A 22,646-nucleotide genomic window follows, 5' to 3' on the forward strand; every position below is an offset into this window, starting at 1 on the left:
TGAGTTAATAACAGATACAAAAGCATTAACTGCAATGATGCCATGCAAAACCCTCCATTGCATATCACCAGTGCCCTTTTTTAACGGTGGCTTGTACAGAACTCTCCATGCTAGCTTTACCTTGTCATCAATGCCCAATTTTACCCTCCAAGGAGTGTCTTTTCTATTTTTCAATGTATCTTTATTCAAAATCTTGAAACCCCCCCTACAAAAGTCTTTCCCATTCACCTCATCCAAACCCACCTCCTCCAACCCTCTCAAATCCAGTAATAACGCCTTTCTTTCTGACTCTGGGATATTGGGTGTAATCCCTAGTCTTGGAAATGGGATGTTTTCATCTTGTACCTTCTTCTTGTGACTATTAAGCATAACCCACTCTTCTGCTGACAGAGCCTTCCTGCAGCTTCCCAGCAGTTGTCCGACAATCCTTTCCGACCTCACCCCCAAATGTTCAGCCACCCGTCCTCCATCCATTAAGGTGGGCCCAGCCATAGTCATTAACTGTTTTAGGGTGATGATTTTGCCCTTCACCAGAATCTTGAAGAAATGTGGAACAGCTGCAGTTGTACAATCCAGTCTTGCCCCATACACCAGAGGTTCCTCCAGCAGCCAATGCACTGACTCCGCTGAAGTGCGTCTGGACACCTTCATTATGCTCCACACCCTAAGAAAGCCTCTGTAAAACGGAGGTACTCCCTCCCTAGAAATCTGGCTACTATCAACCAAAAATAAAGCCTTCTTTAAACCTTGTATTACTTCCTGCTGTAATACAAGACCTGCCACTCCTCTCCAAACCACATTTTCCGGTCCATAAAGGAACCTTTGAATAAACTGCAACCACAAAGCAGCAGCCCTACTAGCAAGATGTACAATACATTGTCCCCCCTCCTCTTTTGACAAATACAAAACACTTTGTGGAACCCAATGACATTTATCCCAAAATAAATCTATAATAATCACCTGTATTTTAGCCAGAAGGCCAGATGGTGGCTCTAAAACTGACAACAATGCCACAGTGCAGACGCAACCACATTGTTAACAATAATAGTGCGCCCCCTGTATGACATACGAGATAACAACCAACGCCATCTCCTCTTCCTCCCTTCCACCATTTCAACCACTCCATTCACATTTTTTTCCATAGTCCCCTCTTCTCCTAGGTACACAATCGTTCCTGCTTCCCGACTCACTCCCAGCATGCACTCCGACAAGAGAGAGAGAGAGAGAGAGAGAGAGAGAGAGAGAGAGAGAGAGAGAGAGAGAGAGAGAGAGAGAGAGAGAGAGAGAGAGAGAGAGAGAGAGAGAGAGAGAGAGAGAGAAAGAGAGAGAGAGAGAGAGAGAGAAAGAGTGTGTTTGTGTGAGAGCGAGAGAGAGAGAGAGAGAGAGAGAGAGAGAGAGAGAGAGAGAGCGAGAGATAGAGAGAGTGAGAGAGAGAGAGAGAGAGAGAAAGAGTGTGTTTGTGAGAGAGAGAGAGAGAGAGAGAGAGTGTGTATCTGAGAGAGAGAAAGAAAGAAAGAGAGAGAGAGAATGAGAGAGAGAGAGAGTGTGGGTTTGTGAGAGAGAGAAAGAAAGAGAGTGTTTGTGAGAGTGAGAGAAAGTGAGAGAGAGAGAGAGAGAAAGAGAGAGAGAAAGAGAGAGAGAGAAAGCGAGAGAGAGAGAGAGAGAGAGAGAGAAAGCGAGAGAGAGAGAAAGAGAGAGAGAGAGAAAGCGAGAGAGAGAGAGAGAGAGAGAGAGAGAGAGAGAGAGAGAGAGAGAGAGAGAGAAAGCGAGAGAGAGAGAGAGAGAGAGAGAGAGAGAGAGAGTAGAGTGAGCGTTGTGAAGGTCAGCGTCCAGTTGCTAAGGAGTAGTGGTGATAACCTTAGGTGTGTCTCAATTGTATTGAAATGTTTTCTCTCTTCGTCTCCTTCGCTTCATCTAAACTGACTCCAACTGGACAGGTAGTACTGTATCTTTATCTAAACTGACTCCAACTGGACAGGTGGTACTGTATCTTTATCTAAACTGACTCCAACTGGACAGGTGGTACTGTATCTTTATCTAAACTGACTCCAACTAGACATGTGGTACTGTATCTTTATCTAAACTGACTCCAACTGGACAGGTGGTACTGTAGCTTTATCTAAACGGATTACAACTGGACAGGTGGTACTGTAGCTTCATCTAAACTGACTCCAACTGGACAGGTGGTACTGTATCTTTATCTAAACTGACTCCAACTGGACAGGTGGTACTGTAGCTTTATCTAAACGGATTACAACTGGACAGGTGGTACTGTAGCTTCATCTAAACTGACTCCAACTGGACAGGTAGTACTGTAGCTTTATCTAAACTGACTCCAACTGGACAGGTGGTACTGTAACTTTATCTAAACTGACTCCAACTGGACAGGTGGTACTGTAGCTTCATCTAAATTGACTCCAACTGGACAGGTGGTACTGTAGCTTTATCTAAACTGATTATAACTGGACAGGTAGTCCTGTAGCTTTATCTAAACTGATTACAACTGGACAGGTGGTACTGCAGCTTCATCTAAACTGACTCCAACTGGACAGGTGGTACTGTAGCTTTATATAAACTGATTACAACTGGACAGGTGGTACTGTAGCTTTATCTAAACTGATTACAACTGGACAGGTGGTACTGTAGCTTCATCTAAACTGATTACAACTGGACAGGTGGTACTGCAGCTTCATCTAAACTGACTCCAACTGGACAGGTGGTACTGTAGCTTTATATAAACTGATTACAACTGGACAGGTGGTACTGTAGCTTTATCTAAACTGATTACAACTGGACAGGTGGTACTGTAGCTTCATCTAAACTGACTCCAACTGGACAGGTGGTACTGTAGCTTTATCTAAACTGATTACAACTGGACAGGTGGTACTGTAACTTTATCTAAACTGATTACAACTGGACAGGTGGTACCGTAGCTTTATCTAAACTGACTCCAACTGGACAGGTAGTACTGTAGCTTCATCTAAACTGACTCCAACTGGACAGGTTGTACTGTAGCTTCATCTAAACTGCCTCCAACTGGACAAGTGGTACTGTAGCTTTATCTAAACTGATTACAACTGGACAGGTGGTACTGTAGCTTTATCTAAACTGATTACAACTGGACACGTGGTACTGTAGCTTTATCTAAACTGATTACAACTGGACAGGTGGTACTGTAGCTTCATCTAAACTGACTCCAACTGGACAGGTGGTACTGTAGCTTCATCTAAACTGACTCCAACTGGACAGGTGGTACTGTAGCTTTATCTAAACTTACTCCAACTGGACAGGTGGTACTGTGGCTTTATCTAAACTGACTCCAACTGCACAGGTGGTACTGTAGCTTTATCTAAATTGATTACAACTGGACAGGTGGTACTGTAGCTTTATCTAAACTGGCTCCAACTGGACAGGTGGTACTGTAGCTTTATCTAAACTGACTCCAACTGGACATGTGGTACTGTAGCTTTATCTAAATTGATTACAACTGGACAGGTGGTACTGTAGCTTTATCTAAACTGACTCCAACTGGACAGGTGGCACTGTAGCTTTATCTAAATTGATTACAACTGGACAGGTGGTACTGTAGCTTTATCTAAACTGTCTCCAACTGGGCAGGTGGTCCTGTAGCTTCATCTAAACCTACTCCAACTGGACAGGTGGTACTGTAACAAATCTCCCTTATTACTCATCCATCATATTTATTTCACCTGTTTTCTCTATCAGTTCAGGTGAAGGAAAGCAGACAAGGAGAGGAAGCCACTTTAGACTATTGAGATGCACCCCACGCCATTGTCATAGTTTTACAAGCCAGCCAACCAGATCCAGTCCCTACTAGAGACATCCTCAGCCCCAATCACTTTAATCAGCTGGAGTCCCTACTAGAGACCTCCTCAGCCCCAATCACTTTAACCATCTGGAGTCCCTACTAGAGACCTCCTCAGCCCCAATCACTTTAACTAGCTGGAGTCCCTACTAGAGACCTCCTCAGCCCCAATCACTTTAACCAGCTGGAGTCCCTACTAGAGACCAGACCTCCTCAGCCCAAATCACTTTAACAAGCTGGAGTCCCTACTAGAGACCTCCTCAGCCCCAATCACTTTAACCAACTGGAGTCCCTACTAGAGACCTCCTCAGCCCCAATCACTTTAACCAACTGGAGTCCCTACTAGAGAGCTCCTCAGCCCCAATCACTTTAACCAGCTGGAGTCCCTACTAGAGACCTCCTCAGCCCCAATCACTTTAACCAACTGGAGTCCCTACTAGAGACCTCCTCAGCCCCAATCACTTTAACCAACTGGAGTCCCTACTAGAGAGCTCCTCAGCCCCAATCACTTTAACCAGCTGGAGTCCCTACTAGAGACCAGACCTCCTCAACCCCAATCACTTTAACCAGGTGGAGTCCCTACTAGAGACCTCCTCAGCCCCAATCACTTTAACTAGCTGGAGTCCCTACTAGAGAGCTCCTCAGCCCCAATCACTTTAACCAGGTGGAGTCCCTACTAGAGACCTCCTCAGCCCCAATCACTTTAACCAGGTGGAGTCCCTACTAGAGACCTCCTCAGCCCAAATCACTTTAACCAGCTGGAGTCCCTACTAGAGACCTCCTCAGCCCCAATCACTTTAACTAGCTGGAGTCCCTACTAGAGACCTCCTCAGCCCCAATCACTTTAACCAGCTGGAGTCCCTACTAGAGACCAGACCTCCTCAGCCCAAATCACTTTAACCAGCTGGAGTCCCTACTAGAGACCTCCTCAGCCCCAATCACTTTAACCAACTGGAGTCCCTACTAGAGAGCTCCTCAGCCCCAATCACTTTAACCAGCTGGAGTCCCTACTAGAGACCAGACCTCCTCAACCCCAATCACTTTAACCAGGTGGAGTCCCTACTAGAGACCTCCTCAGCCCCAATCACTTTAACCAACTGGAGTCCCTACTAGAGACCAGACCTCCTCAACCCCAATCACTTTAACTAGCTGGAGTCCCTACTAGAGAGCTCCTCAGCCCCAATCACTTTAACCAGCTGGAGTCCCTACTAGAGACCAGACCTCCTCAGCCCCAATCACTTTAACCAGCTGGAGTCCCTACTAGAGACCAGACCTCCTCAGCCCAAATCACTTTAACCAGGTGGAGTCCCTACTAGAGACCTCCTCAGCCCCAATCACTTTAACCAGCTGGAGTCCCTTCTAGAGACCTCCTCAGCCCCAATCACTTTAACCAGCTGGAGTCCCTACTAGAGAGCTCCTCAGACCCAATCACTTTAACCAGATCTCAGAGAGCTCTTCATAATCTACATTAATACTCACTAATTATGCCTAATGTTTCAAAAGAACAGCCATGAGTCTGGAGTGAGGACTGATGAAATGGCAATGTAATATGATGAGGCTATTTTTAGGAGCAGCGAGAAAATGAACTTTGATTTAATTATCAGCCCCTGTAGTTGGGAGATCACTAATTGAAGTCTAACTGCAGAGGGTGGAGCTTTCTCCCATTTTAGTATATGTGTTGCCGAGGCAAGCACAAGTGTTTAGCGTTCTATTTCTGTTGTTATTTCGCTTTCTTTCTTTCTTTCTTCACACGCTGCACCACTTCGATGTTATGAATACAAATCAATATTTCCCTGTCATCTTACATCGAAGCTGAGGGAGAGAAAATAAATGTTATTATTGTTCATTGAACTAGATGGGCTGCTCAGACTCTTCACATTCAAAGACGGATTCATATAGATTTTTTCAAACGAGGGCAGAGCACAAAGTTATGCATAAATGCAATTGTAGGCATCCTGTAAGAGGTTGTTAGGGGAGTAAAATTAAACCTTGGGCCAGATTCTTTTCAATTTCACTCCCTCTTTACCATTCTGAACAGTTTTTTTATTCTTTCATTTCCAAAGCCAGTCTATAAAATTCACACACACACACACACACACACACACACACACACACACACACACACACACACACACAGACACACACACACACACACACACACACACACACACACACACAACACACATTCACACACACACACACACACACACACAGCAGTCATTTCCATAGCTAGTCTACAAATGAATAGAAAATCACCCATTTAATAACAGCTATACCTTTCCTATTTTTTTCTTCCTATTTCTCTCTTTCTATTTCCTGGATGGGGGGAATGTGCGGGGAAGTACAGTGATTTCACATGGCCTCAGCCCCAGCAGATATAATCTCATCCATCTTTGTGACAAGCTTCATTATGAGGGGAGCCAGTGATGCACAGCACCTCTCATTAGGCCAAGAACACAGTCACACACACACACACACACACACAGATAAAGACGCACATTAAGACACACACAGACCTCTGTTGCACTAACACTTCTGGGCTGGTAATGAAACCGACTACAAGTGCTGGGCTGGTTGGATAGGAAATATCGACCCAAAATGGTCTCTGTTGACAGGGACTAATTGGGGACTCACCGTTTCCCTCTCACAAACCTCTGAGAATTCAGTTGCACTCACACATATAGGCCTGTAATGTAACTGCTAACCAGTTTGGGGCAGGATTGACCCAAAATGGCCTCCATTAGCTGCGGTTCTAATTGGGGACTCACCGCTCTGCTCCCGCTGCACCCCCGCTGCTAACAGGTCTGGTTCTCCCAGGCTTATGTCGTTCAGTCGGCTTCCTAGACACTCCACACACAGCAGCTTGCACCACTCCTCTGCATCCAGCTCTAAACACAGAGTTAAAACAAGAGTTAAACACACTCACACAGAAATACACACTCCACACAACGCAGCTTACAACACTCCTCCACATCCAGCTCACACAAAGTTAGAAAAGTACACACACAAAAACACAGATGAATCATACAGCATGCACTGTGGACCAAAAAAAGCCCCCAGACGTGAGCACCAGGTAACGGTAACCTGGAGAAAATCAATCTGATTGATTCTCAGCTGATGAAAAGAGGCAAGCAGTTCATGAACACAAAACACTAGATGAATGCTGAATTTCCTCTCTCTCCTCTCCTATCCCATCTTTCTTCCCGTTTCCCCTTTCTCCCCTCTGACCACTCTCAACACTCCCCTCCCTCACCCTCTCTCTCTTCCCTCTCTCCCCTCTCTCCTATACTTTACTCCTACAGCACTTGACCACCAGATCTCTGATATACCCAGCCATCACGTCTTGTAAAGCACATCCAGTACAGATCTGGGATCAGGCCATACAGCATTTTTTCATGGATAGATTTGATCAACAAGCAGAACACAGGGGGATGTTCTTAACACCAGAAAATCAATAGCTTATTATCCCAATAGGGTGATATAATTAATTGACGGGAAGCCTGGGTGTAACAAACAATTAACAGGATTGATCTCTAAGGAAATTGTGTGAATGCAACCGAAAATAATTATCTCGGAGCAACAGTGACAATCTTTTAATCAAACCCATACACGTCGATAATATCTCTACTCTCTTCATCAGTTACACACACCTTATCTCGCTCTGAGGCATCCATGCACACACAAACAGGAACAGGAACATGAACACACACAAATACGCTGCCGTGTGCACGAGTCTCGAAAAGCTAAACTCTGGCACTCTTGGTAGTGGTGAGAGAAGAGGAGGGGTGTTATAAGATTGAATTGTTTAATTAACCACTAAGTGGAGGCTGATGGTTTCATGATTCAAATTCTCACTCCCTCACACAGCAAACAGATAGACAGTTGTTGGTGAATACCAATGTCTTCCTCTAAAGATGGAAAAAGCTCTGTTTACAATGGAAAGTAAGTCTCCAGATTGTAGAGTGTGGATGAGAGTTACTGAGCTATGAAATGAGAGTCAGACTGAGTTGTTTATCTGTGTGTTGTCTACTTCTCCCTGGTCTCTTCCCAAAGGAGCTCCAGGACATGGCACTGTGTGTGTGTGTGTGTGTGTTTGTACACTCTTAAAAATAAAGGTGCAAGTTGGAACCAAATAAGGTTATTGAGAGTGATGCCATAGGGGAACCATTTTAGGGTCTCTGAAGAACCATAAATGGATGGTTCTTTGAAGAACCATATAAAAATCCCAAACCAGAAATGTTTCAGCCTTCCAGGACCGGAATTGAAGGGCTTGTTGTAGGGTTTTAAGCCTTATTTGCATATTTCCCAGGGTGCCTTTCGAGTTAATTTTAGAGTTACTTGTACCACCCATGACTGTGTTTGCTAGTGACAGAGACATGATTGTTGCATTCATTCATTTTCAGTTCCGTGGCCTTCACCAATATGGCCTAGTTTTACCCTAATGCAGTGGCCTGAAGGTCACATTATGCTGGCTTGCAAAGTGATGTGCAATTCCTATTGGAATCCAGCCAGATTGGGGATATCCAACATTTTGAATTTTTATTCACCTGCAACCTGCATTTAGAATGGTTGGGAAGACTACGATATAAGACTACCTTAAACATCTATGCTGGAACAAACATTTCATTAATGGGTGCAATTAATCCAAGTAACAGATTGGAATAGTTTAGAAAAATGTCTGTTATTTATATTTGAGTAGCATAAGATTAATTAATAAATAAATGTTCATGCAAAAACATAGATATTGAAACAAACAATTCTAAAAATCCACCTGCAATAGAGCATGCTGGAATATATGATAATGATGGCCGTGGTTTGGTTCAACTCTGGTTATTGACACCAACACTGAGGTTCTTTTACACCACTGAGTGTTAATTTAACTCTTTATACTGTTAATTTAACTCTTGAATCAACACTAGTTAAACACTGGCCAATTTGCTGTGTGCTATTAAAGGGACACATCTGCAGGCTTCTATAGACATTTCAAGAACCTTTTAGAATTCTGAAGAACTGTAGATGCCACGTCAAAAACCCCACACTTAACTCAAAGTTTCTTTATCCGACAAGAGTTCTCCAAGGAACCTTAAGAGCTCCCTTGCTGAGCCTGTGTCCTCTGAGTGTGTCTGAAGTCTAAACTCACACACTGCCGAGTGGAAAATCACATAACGAAACACTTTATCCGAGAGGCAGCCTGGACAACACATAGGGAGAGAGAGGGAGAGGGAGAAAATGAGAGGGAGGGGAGAGGGAAAGAGAGAGAGAGAGAGAGAGAGAGAGAGAGAGAGAGAGAGAGAGAGAGAGAGAGAGAGAGAGAGAGAGAGAGAGAGAGAGAGAGAGAGAGAGAGAGAGAGAGAGAGAGAGAGAGAGAGAGAGAGAGAGAGATAGAGAGAGAGAGACAGAGAGAGAGAGAGAGAGAGAGAGAGAGAGAGAGAGAGAGAGAGAGAGAGAGAGAGAGAGAGAGAGAGAGAGAGAAGGAAAGAGTGGAAGAGATTAGAGAGCTAGACATCAGTAAAAAAAAAACTAGCAGTGAGAAGGAGCAAGAGGGATCGAGAGAGAAGAGAGGCTGACACTGGCACAGTACCACAGAGAGAGCACAGGAAGTGAAGGACCCTGGGAGGGCAGCCTCCTGCATGGGGTGGACATGGGAGAGAGATAGAGAAAGTGTGTGCGTGCGTTAGGGCTGGCCGACATGGCCAAAATATCATATCATGATATTTTTGTCATTTATGAAGGTATTTGACAATATTTTATCTTTTTTTTTATAATAAAAGCTGCAAATATGCTTCATGAGTAGTGACCTTAGGGTGGTAACAAATACCTTCTAAGTGGTTTTAATGGGGCTTTCTCTCTTCTGATTGTTTTATACTGTTCAATCAAAATAATTTTCTGCATACATTTCTGCATTTCAGTCACTCATTAGTTATCATTACCACATCAAACATTTGTTTTGTCTTTGTATGTCTCTATTTTGTGAAAAAGTTAAGTTTTTCTTTATCAGACTAGTTATTCTTCTCTATAACTAGGTTTCCATCCAATAGAGACAGACTTTTATGCAATTATTCTAAAATCTTTATAAAAACAATATGCACATTTTCCCACCAGAGATGTGCTTCCATCAAATTGACTTGTTTCTGATAAAAGGCTGTGCGTGATGACATAGCTGCACATAAAAATATATTTTGTGGTTAAAATTCCCATGTACCGAATAAAAAATACAAGTTCAATGGGTTTCCATCGCATTTTCAACTCTACTGATGGTTTTCTCACAAAAAATGTTGCAAGTGTCCCCACTCTGGTATTGGCACGTGCGCTCTAGCCAACAGCTGGCAGATACAGTGCGGGTATAGCCTACATCAGTGGTTCCCAACCTTTATCGGTTACTGTACCACCAACTGAATTCTGCTCTGTCCGGAGTACCCTTTAAGTACCTCCTCATGTGCAAGTCCCTCGATATTTATTGGAAAGGAGCATCAAGCTCATCACCTTGCACTTTCACCACCATGTGAAGTTCATCATAACTTCTTTAATTTGTAGCCTAATAAACTGCATGGTTTCCAGAGTCGTAGTGGGAGGACCACACAACATCGTGTGACTCCAAGTTTACTCCCATATGATTGGTTATTATATCAATATTTACGCATAAGCGTTTCCACTGACATTATACATTTTACAGACACAAAAAGATCCCACCTTGTATAGCGTATTTAGTTTTGTCGGCATTTGGAAAGTTTAATGACACATTTTTGGTTTCCATCAGGTCTGTCATCACATTTTTTATCCAACATTTACTTTACTCGCATAGAAACATTGGATGGAAACTTTGTTAGTGACCATGTATTTTCAATGGATTCAATGGCAGTTCTTACTTTCGCCACATGGGACGTTGTGCCGATTTCTAAGGTGCTTTTTGGCACCCGCACTGCCTCACAGGCAACATTGATGGCAAAAAGTGCGTAGCCAAAGCTCTTGCTAGCAAATTATCAGTTCTCAACTGTTAGCAGTCTCTTACTGGCAGCAAGAACAGATGATTTACATCATTTTTCAAGTTTCATCACTCAGTTATTATATTTATATTACATTTAATAAACCAAACATTGATATACTGTTATGTAAGGTAAAGTAAAAATCCAAACTGGTCCGTATGTACTAAATTGCGGTTTACCGCCCAGCCCTAGTGTGTATGTGTGTGATTGAGAGTAGGAAGTGAAGGACCATGTGTTGGACACGGGGGACACAGCACTCCATATGGCAAGGGACTCTGGGAAGGGGGAGGGGTCAGCAGTGTAACTGTGAGCAGTGTGTGTGTTTGTGTGAGGGCTCTTGTGCATGTGTGCGTGCATGTGTGTGTGTGTGTGTGTGTGTGAGAGAGAGAGAGAGAGAGAGAGAGAGAGAGAGAGAGAGAGAGAGAGAGAGAGAGAGAGACAGATGTATGACCATATTAGAGACACATATTTCCCTCAGATTACAGAGATCCACAAAGAATTTGAAAACAAACCCCATTTTGATAACTCCCTTACCTACTGGGTGAAAAACCACAGTGTGCCATCACAGCAGCAAGATGTGTGACCTGTTGCCACAAGAAAAGGGCAACCAGTGAAGAACAAACACCATTGTAAATTCAACCCATATTTATGTTTATTTATTTTCCCATTTGTACTTTAACTATTTGCACATTGTTATAACACTGTATATTTATATATAATATGACATTTGAAATGTCTTATATTATTATTATTTATTTTTTGGGGGGGGTAGATCAGCTTAATATTGCAGATAGATTGTAACTTCCATCAATGTAATTGTCTGCATCACTTCCAATCCTCCATGTTTTTTATATATATACTCCCCTTTATTACTTTTCAACCCTGCCATCCTTTCCCTACTTGGGGTAAATTAGTGAACAACAATGCCCAGGCCTCTACTTCCAGCCTATACTTACTATCTACACCTTATGGACACAGTCAATTTTACAATCATTCTATTTTATTTGTTTTTGCTCCTGAACTTCTTCTACTCTCAACCTCTCCGATCATTTTCATGATGTCCATCCGGTTTGCTTCTATAAGTCATATCTTTCTAACTGTGCTCTTTCCCAAAAGCTCCCAACATACAACCTATATACTTATTATGGACACAGTATGCTTACATTATTAGTTATCTTGTTATTATTTGTTGTTATTAGTCCCATCCTTCAACTCCATTCAATACCTCCCATCTATCTCTTAACACCATCCATATAGGATTATTTGCCATATGTATTTCAACCGTACTGTGATGTTTTACAAAAGTTCTGAACCTTTCTATTCTCATTGCTTCTACAGATTGTGAATTAAAAATAAACATTTTGGCTAAAAGTATTATTATATTATTGATCGATTGACTATGACTTTTCAGATCACCCAGTAATGCTATCTGCAAGGTTAGCTCCAGGTAAATATTGCAATCCTTTAGCCATTCCTGGACCTGTGTCCAAAAACAAGCTACAAATGGACAGAACCATAACAAATGATCTAATGATTCTGTCTCTTCACAGCAAAATCTGCAGAGCTGGGAAGATTGTATCCCCCATATAAATAACATTCTATTGGTAGCAAAGAATTTTATATAATAATTTAAATTGAAGGATTCTAATTTTTGAATCCGGTGTCGTTTTGCGTGTCAGTTCATAAACACTATGCCATGGGATTGGTACGTCAAAAATCTCTTCCCAACTATTTTGCAATCTATATGGGACGGCTGTCAATCCTTTGGTCCTTAAGTGAAGCTGATATACTTTTTTATTTATCACAGTTTTCCTTAACCAATTATGTTCTTTAATGCAAGGCCGACAGACAAGTTCCTTACTTTCTCCCCCTTCCACTTTCCTCTTCCACTTTTGCGGTAAGGCTGTAATTATTTGGTTGTAATTTTGGGTAGAGCAGACATTTCCATATGTTTTTGTTAGCTGCATGTGCGACATAACTCCACCAGTCCTACCAATGATATCATTTACGAACATTATACCTTTTTTTAAACATTCTGTCAAAAAATAAAGGTTTTTTGTCAATTAGTATATTTGAATTTAACCACAATATTTGTTGCATTATTTGTTCTGTCATTTCTGGAGAATTAAATTGAAATTGCAACCAACTTTCTATGGCTTGTTTTAGAAATAGTGATATTTGGGAGATTATTTCCTTTTCAAATAACTGAAAATGAGTGGTTGTAATCTGAATAAAGGGAAAAAAGGCCTTTCTTGAACATTGGGTGAGACAATCTTACTAATTTGCTTGAGAACCAGTTCGGATTTAAGTATAACTTTTGTATGACTGAAGCTTTTAGTGATAGGTCTAATGCTTTAATATTTAATCATTTCTGTCCTCCGAATTCATATTCATTATATAAATAGGCCCTTTTAATTTTGTCTGGCTTGCCGTTCCAAATAAAATTGAATATAGGCAAGACCATAAGCAAATAGGTAAACTGGGATAATACTAAAGAGTTAATCAGGGTGATTTTTCCACAAATTGACAGGTATTTACCTTTCCATGGTAGCAAGATCTTGTCTATTTTTGCTAACTTTCTATTAAAATGTATTGAAGTGAGATCATTTATTTCCTTTGGGATATGTATTCAGAGTATTTCCACATCACCATCAGACCATTTTATTGGTAAACTACATTTTTAATTCTATGCGCTATACATTTTGCTAGAATTTTTGCATCACAACACTGAAGTGTAAGGGGCCTCCAATTTTTTAAATGGACTGGATCTTTATATTTTCCACTTGTATCCTGTTTCAGTAATAATGAGATCAGACCTTCTTCTTGAGTGTCAGATAATCCTCTATTTACATAGGAGTGGTTAAAACATGCTAATAACGGTCCTCTTAGTATATCAAAAAAGGTTTGGTATACCTCGACTGGTATGCCATCCAAACCTGGAGTTTTTCCGGACTTAAAGTCTTTAATTGCATCCAGAAGTTCCTCCTCTGTAATTTCACCTTCACATTAGTCTTTCTGTATGGCTGTTAATTTTACATTATCAATAGAAAAAAATCCATACAATTAGCTTCAGTTAGAGGAGATGGAGGCGACTGAAAAGAAAACATATGCTTAAAGTACTTTGTTTCCTCCTTCAAAATATAATTTGGTGAATCATGGGTGACTCCGTCAATTGTAACCAGTTTCATTAAGTTATTTTTGGTAGCATTCCTATGTTGAAGATTAAAAAATAATTTGGTGCATTTTCCCCCATATTCCATCCAGTTTGCTTTATTTTTATAATATATTACACTTGATATTTCTTGAATAAGTTTCTCCATTTCATTTGAAATGTCTTTATTCTTTTGGAACTTCTGAGTTTAATGTTTACTGTTAATATTTATTGTTTATTTCACTTTTGTTTACTATCTACTTCACGTGCTTTGGCAATGTTAAGATATGTTTCCCATGCCAATAAAGCCCTTAAATTGAATTGAATTGAATTGAGAGAGAGAGAGAGAGAGAATGGGGAGAGAGTGGAGATAGAGTTCACTGCACCCCATAAGCCACATAATCTCTCCCCTGAGATCCACTGCTACAGCTCACATCAGCACATCAGCACCTTAACACACACACACACACACACACACACACACACACACACACACACACACACACACACACACACACACACACACACACACACACACACACACACACACACACACACACACACACACACTCACACACTCACACATACTAAAATCCTCTGCAACCTGTCTACAGCAGATCACTGTCCTTGTTTGTTTGTGTATGTCTCTTCCACCCAGTGCGCAATTAACTACTGTTTACTTCTCTGTTTGTGACATTACAGGATTGGAGAGGAAAGGAGAGGAAAGGAGAGGAAAGGAGAGGAAAGGAGAGGAAAGGAGAGGATGGAGAGGTGCTAATGATATCTCTGCAGGACCACTGCTCACTCTATTTCTCTCTCATCCCCACTGTCTCTCTCTCTCCCTCTCTCTCTCCCTATCACTATCCATATCACTATCATTCACTCTTCCCAATCATTCTCTCTCACTCTTTCCCTCCCCATCCCTTTATCACTATGAATCCAATATCCATCCTCCTTTATCTCTCTGTGTTTCTCTTTAGTTCTCTATAAAGACTCTTAACACTATTAACTCAGCCAGTTCCTGCAGCAGAATTCATTACAACCTATCAGATCACAGCATTCTGCTCTACTAGGATCCAGAGGGATGCAACCATATATATATAATACCCAAGTACCCCTCCCCACAAACCCACACACACACACACACACACCTTTCTTAGTTAATACAGTACAGAATCACATGCCTGGTGCTTGGAACACCTTCAGTACTCAATTGTCTTTCTCTCTCACTCTCTATCCTTCCCCTGTAGCTCAGCTGGTAGAGCACGGCGCTTGTAACGCCAGGGTAGTGGGTTCGATCCCCGGGACCACCCATACACAAAAATGTATGCACGCATGAATGTAAGTCGCTTTGGATAAAAGCGTCTGCTAAATGGCATGTTATATTATATTATTATTATCTGTTCTTTTCTCTCTTCTATTGCTTTCTCCCTCTCTCTCCCCCATACTCATCATCCCCCCTCCCTCCCTCCTTCCCTCCCTCCTTCCCTCCCTCCATTCCCCAGCGTTGCATTGCTTACCTGACTCACAGGCAAATGTCTTGGAAGTCTCGTCGTAGAAGATGATTGCCATTGCGTGTTTCTTGGTCTCCGGCGGCATCCGTGTAATGTTCTTGATATTGTGAAGCTCCGTGATCTAAGAGAAACAGAACAACAAAACATTAGCCAAATCAACAAGACGACAGCCGAGAGGACAAGGGAACACATCGTCTAGTTATGTTAGCTTCCAAATAAAACATAACGAGATCCAGAAATTAAAGCCAAGTTTTAGAGATAAATTGGTTGTTCGACTTGCTCCCTTAACTGATAGTTTATCATCTTAAATGACTGTTGGTGATGTTCTATACACGCATAATTGCAAAACAAAATGTAATTTTATCATATTTATTTACACAATATTCATATCTCATAAGCTCTGTGAGACCTGTTGAAAGGAGCTATATGAATGCAACTCATTACCACTTCTATTGTTTAATTTATTGTGAAGAAGACCATTTATATTGTGTAATGGATTAACAAGCTTGTCATATACATTATGGACAACTCAGTCTCCTAAATGAGAGTTTAGACATCCGTTGGTCTGGCTCTAACTAAAAAAACAACAAGAGCCATCGGTGAAACTGCTTCACTTTGCAAACGACCACTAAAGATCCAATCAATACTCAGGAGGAGAATCAAAAGCTCCTAAATCATGTTAACTCTGGGAGTTAACAGTCATTTAATTGAATATCTTGTGCATTTATAGGGCTGTTTTATTCAACAATCCGCTCTCTGTTCGCTGCTGGACAGATAAGAGCCATTACATTATTGTAGAGTACTCGCTCAGAGCCAACCGTGGGCACAATGCCAGCCTGGTGGGAATGTATTAGGTGGGCTCACTGCCCATATACTGTAGTAAAATGTGTGTGTGTGTGTGTGTGTGTGTGCGTGCCAGCGTTCGTGTGTTGCCCATATAGTAAAAACCTGACTGTTAGAGCTCAGTGCCACGAGCCATACTAACATACCACATGAAGATTGAAGATTTCTATGTTTGATATGATTATTGCTAGTGAAATAAATTCCATGTTCCATGAACAGCATTGTCTGTTCAAGACTGTTGTGAAACTGCATCACAAGGCATTGTGATGATGAGGTTGTACAAAACTGTATTGAATACCATTACCCTCAGTATTCAATATCCAGAAAATAGCATCGCTACCATCTGTTTGCATTGCTGATGTGAGGAAGTGAATATGAAGTGAATATGGTTCCTATCTTCCCCCAGAAACACAATTATAACACAGAACTGGCAGCCAAGACCACATCAGCACTGGAGCTAGCTGGGCTCTGTGTGGTTAGCCAGCCTCTCCTCTCCTCTCCTCTCCTCTCCTCTCCTCTCCTCTCCTCTCCTCTCCTCTCCTCTCCTCTCCTCTCCTCTCCTCTCCTCTCCTCTCCTCTCCTCTCCTCTCCTCTCCTCTTCGATCATCTTCTCTTCTTTCCTCTCAGAACACAGCCACAAAGCTGTTGTCAAGAATATAGCCTAAAGGCATAAACTCTCTAAAAGTTACTTCCCTACGGTTTACTGCTTATTTATTTAAACTTTATGAACCAAACCATTGGTGGCATTTTATGGCTGCAAATGCCTTTGTCAAGAGCTCTTGACATAGAGAGGCAGCCAAAATAGTAAACAAGGGAGACAGGGAGTGGGTCCTGCTGAAAATATTTAGATAATTATTCAGTTGTATACTCCGAATCAATATTCATATAATAATAATGAATTCCCCTCGACCACGCATACAAATTGGGGGGAAAAAAACATTATTTCCCATTGACACCCAGTGTAAAAGAGCCAACTTTGTCGTTAATTTTTGGTTATACAGAAATAACAAAACATGGCGAAAAACTGCTGTGTTGTTCAACCTACAGTTCGCAATACTCCTACGTAGGGAAATAGAGCCTGCGAGAAGAGACCTGTAGCTACAGTCTATTCGGCGTGGGAGAGTGGGAAATGTGGGGACCCGGTGTCCAAGTCGGCTATGTGTGTGGAAAACATTTCATCACATATAAGACATTTAACTTGTTTAGTATAGTCTGTTTGTGTCGTTGTGAAGCCCTACAATATAAAAATGTTATATGTAGTGAGAACGCTCTGGAGCAAGCAATGTTGAAAAGTTATCTTTAGACATGTTATACTTTTCTTAAATGTAGTTTTGTAATTTACTAAAACAAGCAGACAACAAGAAAATTGCTTTGAAAAAGGTCACGTTTTTGCTGTGAGCCAATAGGGTAACTTAGGTAACCACAGGTTGTTTTCCAGACAGGCGGGCGGGGCTGCGACGTTCTATCTAATACCGACTGGGAGTATAGACCACGCAGCACCCTTCAAAACACAAAAGCAAATCCACTGTTGTTGTTTTCTCTGCAGAATTGTTCTGGAACACCTCAGATGGAACCTTTCCTAATATGTGTGGAGATTCTAGGGAAGCATTTTCAGGTGCACTGGGGAGCACTATGGGGAAACATTATCAGGTGCACTGGTGCATGTGTTCTGTCATCATTCAATCTGCTGTTGGTAGCAGACCTCTATAGGAGAGGTTAACACTACACAGGCGTTTCAATTTGATGGTATGATGTAGTAGAAAAAGTTACATAGCTACAGTGGGGAAAAAAAGTATTTAGTCAGCCACCAATTATGCAAGTTCTCCCACTTAAAAAGATGAGAGAGGCCTGTAATTTTCATCATAGGTACACGTCAACTATGACAGACAAAATGAGAAAAAAAAATCCAGAAAATCACATTGTAGGATTTTAAATGAATTTATTTGCAAATTATGGTGGAAAATAAGTATTTGGTCAATAACACAAGTTTCTCAATACTTTGTTATATACCCTTTGTTGGCAATGACACAGGTCAAACGTTTTCTGTAAGTCTTCACAAGGTTTTCACACACTGTTGCTGGTATTTTGGCCCATTCCTCTATGCATATCTCCTCTAGAGCAGTGATGTTTTGGGGCTGTCACTGGGAAACACAGACTTTCAACTCCCTCCAAAGATTTTCTATGGGGTTGAGATCTGGAGACTGGCTAGGCCACTCCAGGACCTTGAAATGCTTCTTACAAAGCCACTCCTTCGTTGCCTGGCGGTGTGTTTGGGATCATTGTCATGCTGAAAGACCCAGCCACGTTTCATCTTCAATGCCCTTGCTGATGGAAGGAGGTTTTCACTCAAAATCTCACGATACATGGCCCCATTCATTATTTCCTTTACACGGATCAGTCGTCCTGGTCCCTTTGCAGAAAAACAGCCCCAAAGCATGATGTTTCCACCCCCATGCTTCACAGTAGGTATGGTGTTCTTTGGATGCAACTCAGCATTCTTTGTCCTCCAAACACAACGAGTTGAGTTTTTACCAAAAAGTTATATTTTGGTTTCATCTGACCATATGACATTCTCCCAATCCTCTTCTGGATCATCCAAATGCACTCTAACTTCAGACGGGCCTGGACATGTACTGGCTTAAGCAGGGGGACACGTCTGGCACTGCAGGATTTGAGTCCCTGCCGGCGTAGTGTGTTACTGCTGGTAGGCTTTGTTACTTTGGTCCCAGCTCTCTGCAGGTCATTCACTAGGTCCCCCTGTGTGGTTCTGGGATTTTTGCTCACCGTTCTTGTGATCATTTTGACCCCACGGGGTGAGATCTTGCGTGGAGCCCCAGATCTAGGGAGATTATCAGTGGTCTTGTATGTCGTCCATTTCCTAATAATTGCTCCCACAGTTGATTTCTTCAAACCAAGCTGCTTACCTATTGCAGATTCAGTCTTCCCAGCCTGGTGCAGGTCTACAATTTTGTTTCTGGTGTCCTTTGACAGCTCTTTGGTCTTGGCCATAGTGGAGTTTGGAGTGTGACTGTTTGAGGTTGTGGACAGGTGTCTTTTATACTGATAACAAGTTCAAACAGGTGCCATTAATACAGGTAACGAGTGGAGGACAGAGGAGCCTCTTAAAGAAGAAGTTACAGGTCTGTGAGAGCCAGAAATCTTGCTTGTTGGTAGGTGACCAAATACTTATTTTCCACCATAATTTGCAAATAAATTCATTAAAAATCCTACAATGTGATTTTCTGGAAAATATTTTCTCAATTTGTCTGTCATAGTTGACGTGTACCTATGATGAAAATTATAGGCCTCTCTCATCTTTTTAAGTAGGAGAACTTGCACAATTGGTGGCTGACTAAATACTTTCTTTCCCCACTGTATCTCACATCAGCATAGGCCTCCAGTCAGTCCACCCCTTAATGAGGTGGCGAAGTGTCTGATAACTAATGATAGTGTATTAGACAGCGTGTTATAAAGCATTAAAGGGTCCCTCTCATAATACAGCCACACATTCAAGAGCCCAGCCACATTAAACACTGGTGTCCCTCCCAGTCCCTATCTGAGGCTATATCTCCTCTCCTCCCATCACTACAGCAGAGCCACTTAACTCACTTAACATCATCCTCGCCACTGATAATGAGGCCTAATTGGGGTATTTTCAAAGGGCTTAAGAAGCGGGGAGAGATATATTATATTCCAGATTATCCTCCTCAAAGGAAGAGAAAGGCCCTGGAGGAACGAGATAAAGCGGACAAATGTGCCTTAATGGATTCTTAACAGCAATTTGTACCCCATGTGAAACACTTTTATGAAAGACAAATAAAATGATTTTTTGGGGTCGGTTTGTGTGTAATAAGATTTTTCTGATTTATGTGTAATAAAAGAAGTGCTTGGCGATATTGTCTGAGGGAAAATGGTGGTTGGGGCTTGTTATAGGGTAAACATTAAGGTTGTGGCTAAATTGTGATGGGAGGCGATACTGTTAAAAGGGTCAATAGACTCAGACAAATGAATTTCTGTCTGGCCTGGTGCTGCGTCTAAAACGTATCTGTCTACTGAGTGTACCCTTCATATCCAGACAACATATTATTTGGACATCCAATGAGGTGAATATATATATATATATATATATACATATATATATATATATATATATATATATATATATATATATATATATATATATATATATATATATATATATATATATATATATACAGTGGCTTGCGAAAGTATTCACCCCCCTTCCTATTTTGTTGCCTTACAACCTGGAATTAAAATTGATTTTTTGGTGGTTTGTATCATTTGATTTACACAACATGCCTACCACTTTGAAGATGCAAAATATTTTTTCTTGTGAAACAAACAAGAATAACTATTCACCCCCCCAAAGTCAATACTTTGTAGAGCCACCTTTTGCAGCAATTATAGCTGCAAGTCTCTTGGGGTATGTCTCTATAAGCTTGGCACATCTAGCCACTGGGATTTTTGCCCATTCTTCAAGGCAAAACTGCTCCAGCTCCTTCAAGTTGGATGGGTTCCGCTGGTGTACAGCAAACTTTAAGTCATACCACAGATTCTAAATTGGATTGAGGTCTGGGCTTTGACTAGGCCATTCCAAGACATTTAAATGTTTCCCCTTAAACCACTTGAATGTTGCTTTAGCAGTATGCTTAGGGTCATTGTCCTGCTGGAAGATGAACCTCCGTCCCAGTCTCAAATCTCTGGAAGACTGAAACATGTTTCCCTCAAGAATTTCCCCGTATTTAGCGCCATCCATCATTCCTTCAATTCTGACCAGTTTCCCAGTCCTTGCCGATGAAAAACATCCCCACAGCATGATGCTGCCACCACCATGCTTCACTGTGGGGATGGTGTTCTCGGGGTGATGAGAGGTGTTGTGTTTGCGCCAGACATAGCGTTTTCCTTAATGGACAAAAAGCTCAATTTTAGTCTCACTTGACCAGAGTACCTTCTTCCATATGGTTGGGGAGTCACCCACATGCCTTTTGGCAAACACCAAATGTGTTTGCTAATTTTTTTCTTTAAGCAATGGCTTTTTTTCTGGCCACTCTTCCGTAAAGCCCAGCTCTGTGGAGTGTACGGCTTAATGTGTTCCTATGGACAGATACTCCAACCTTCAGGGTTATCTTTCGTCTCTTTGTTGCCTCTCTGATTAATGCCCTCCTTGCCTGGTCCATGAGTTTTGGTGGGCGGTCCTCTCTTGGCAGATTTGTTGTGGTGCTATATTCTTTCAATTTTTTAAATAATGGATTTAATGGTGCTCCGTGGGATGTTCAAAGTTGTGGATATTTTTTTATAACCCAACCCTGATCTGTACTTCTCCACCACTTTGTCCCTGACCTGTTTGGAGGGCTCCTTGGTCTATATGGTGCCGCTTGCTTGGTGGTGCCCCTTGCTTAGTGGTGTTGCAGACTCTAGGGCCTTTCAGAACAGGTGTATATATACTGAGATCATGTGACAGATCATGTGACACTTAGATTGCACACAGGTGGACTTTATTTAACTAATTATGTGACTTCTGAAGGTAATTGGTTGCACTAGATCTTATTTAGGGGCTTCATAGCAAAGGGGGTGAATATATTTGCATGCACCACTTTTCCGTTATTTATTTTTTTTCATTTTTTTTCATTTCACTTCACCAATTTGGACTATTTTGTGTATGTCCATTACATGAAATCCAAATAAAAATCCATTTAAATTACAGGTTGTAATGCAACAAAATAGGAAAAAACGCCAAGTGGGATGAATACTTTTGCAAGGTACTGTATATATATATATATATATATATATATATATATATATATATATATATATATATATATATACAGTATAACTGAAAGGAAGAGAGGATTGGTGGATATTTCACAGTAAAAGACAGTGACAGTATATAAAGTGATGTTTAGTGTTTACCTTGTGAAAGCTTCTGAAGTATGCTGCCTTCTCATCTTGGTATTTCTCTAAACGTCTGGGGCCTTTACTGGACGCCTTCTTAAACACCAGCCAGCACCTCCTGAAGATCTGTGGAGAACACATGGAGAACAGAATCATGAGAACACCATCAGAAGAACCCCAAACTATGGAGATGTTCCCCTGAAGAATCTGATCAGAAACCCAAACCAGAATGCTGTTCCCCTGAAGAACCTGATCAGAAACCCAAACCAGAGAGATGTTCCCCTGAAGAACCTGATCAGAAACCCAAACCAGGGAGATGTTCCCCTGAAGAACCTGCTCAGAAACCCAAACCAGGGAGATGTTCCCCTGAAGAACCTGACCAGAAACCCAAACCAGAGAGATGTTCCCCTGAAGGA

The 22,646-nt window shown here is 41.6% G+C and overlaps 1 protein-coding gene across 1 annotated transcript in view; it reads right to left on the minus strand.

The window, feature by feature from the left end:
- The window catches only part of dok6 (docking protein 6), a gene marked incomplete at its 3' end in the record, with an annotated part of 58,872 nt that extends 36,562 nt beyond the window's left edge, over nt 1–22,310 (minus strand). Inside the window, exons 1-3 of the mRNA XM_084151715.1 lie at nt 22,249–22,310; nt 15,481–15,595; nt 6,595–6,714 (exon numbers count right to left, since the gene is read on the minus strand). Of these exons, the coding sequence (XP_084007841.1) occupies nt 6,595–6,714; nt 15,481–15,559 (199 nt within the window). The 5' untranslated portion in view covers nt 15,560–15,595; nt 22,249–22,310. The remainder of the gene's footprint in view (nt 1–6,594; nt 6,715–15,480; nt 15,596–22,248) is intronic.
- Between the last annotated feature and the right edge of the window lie 336 nt (nt 22,311–22,646).

The sequence above is a fragment of the Coregonus lavaretus genome, assembly GCF_964263955.1.
Source record: "Coregonus lavaretus genome assembly, chromosome: 34".
Taxonomy (NCBI): domain Eukaryota; kingdom Metazoa; phylum Chordata; class Actinopteri; order Salmoniformes; family Salmonidae; genus Coregonus; species Coregonus lavaretus.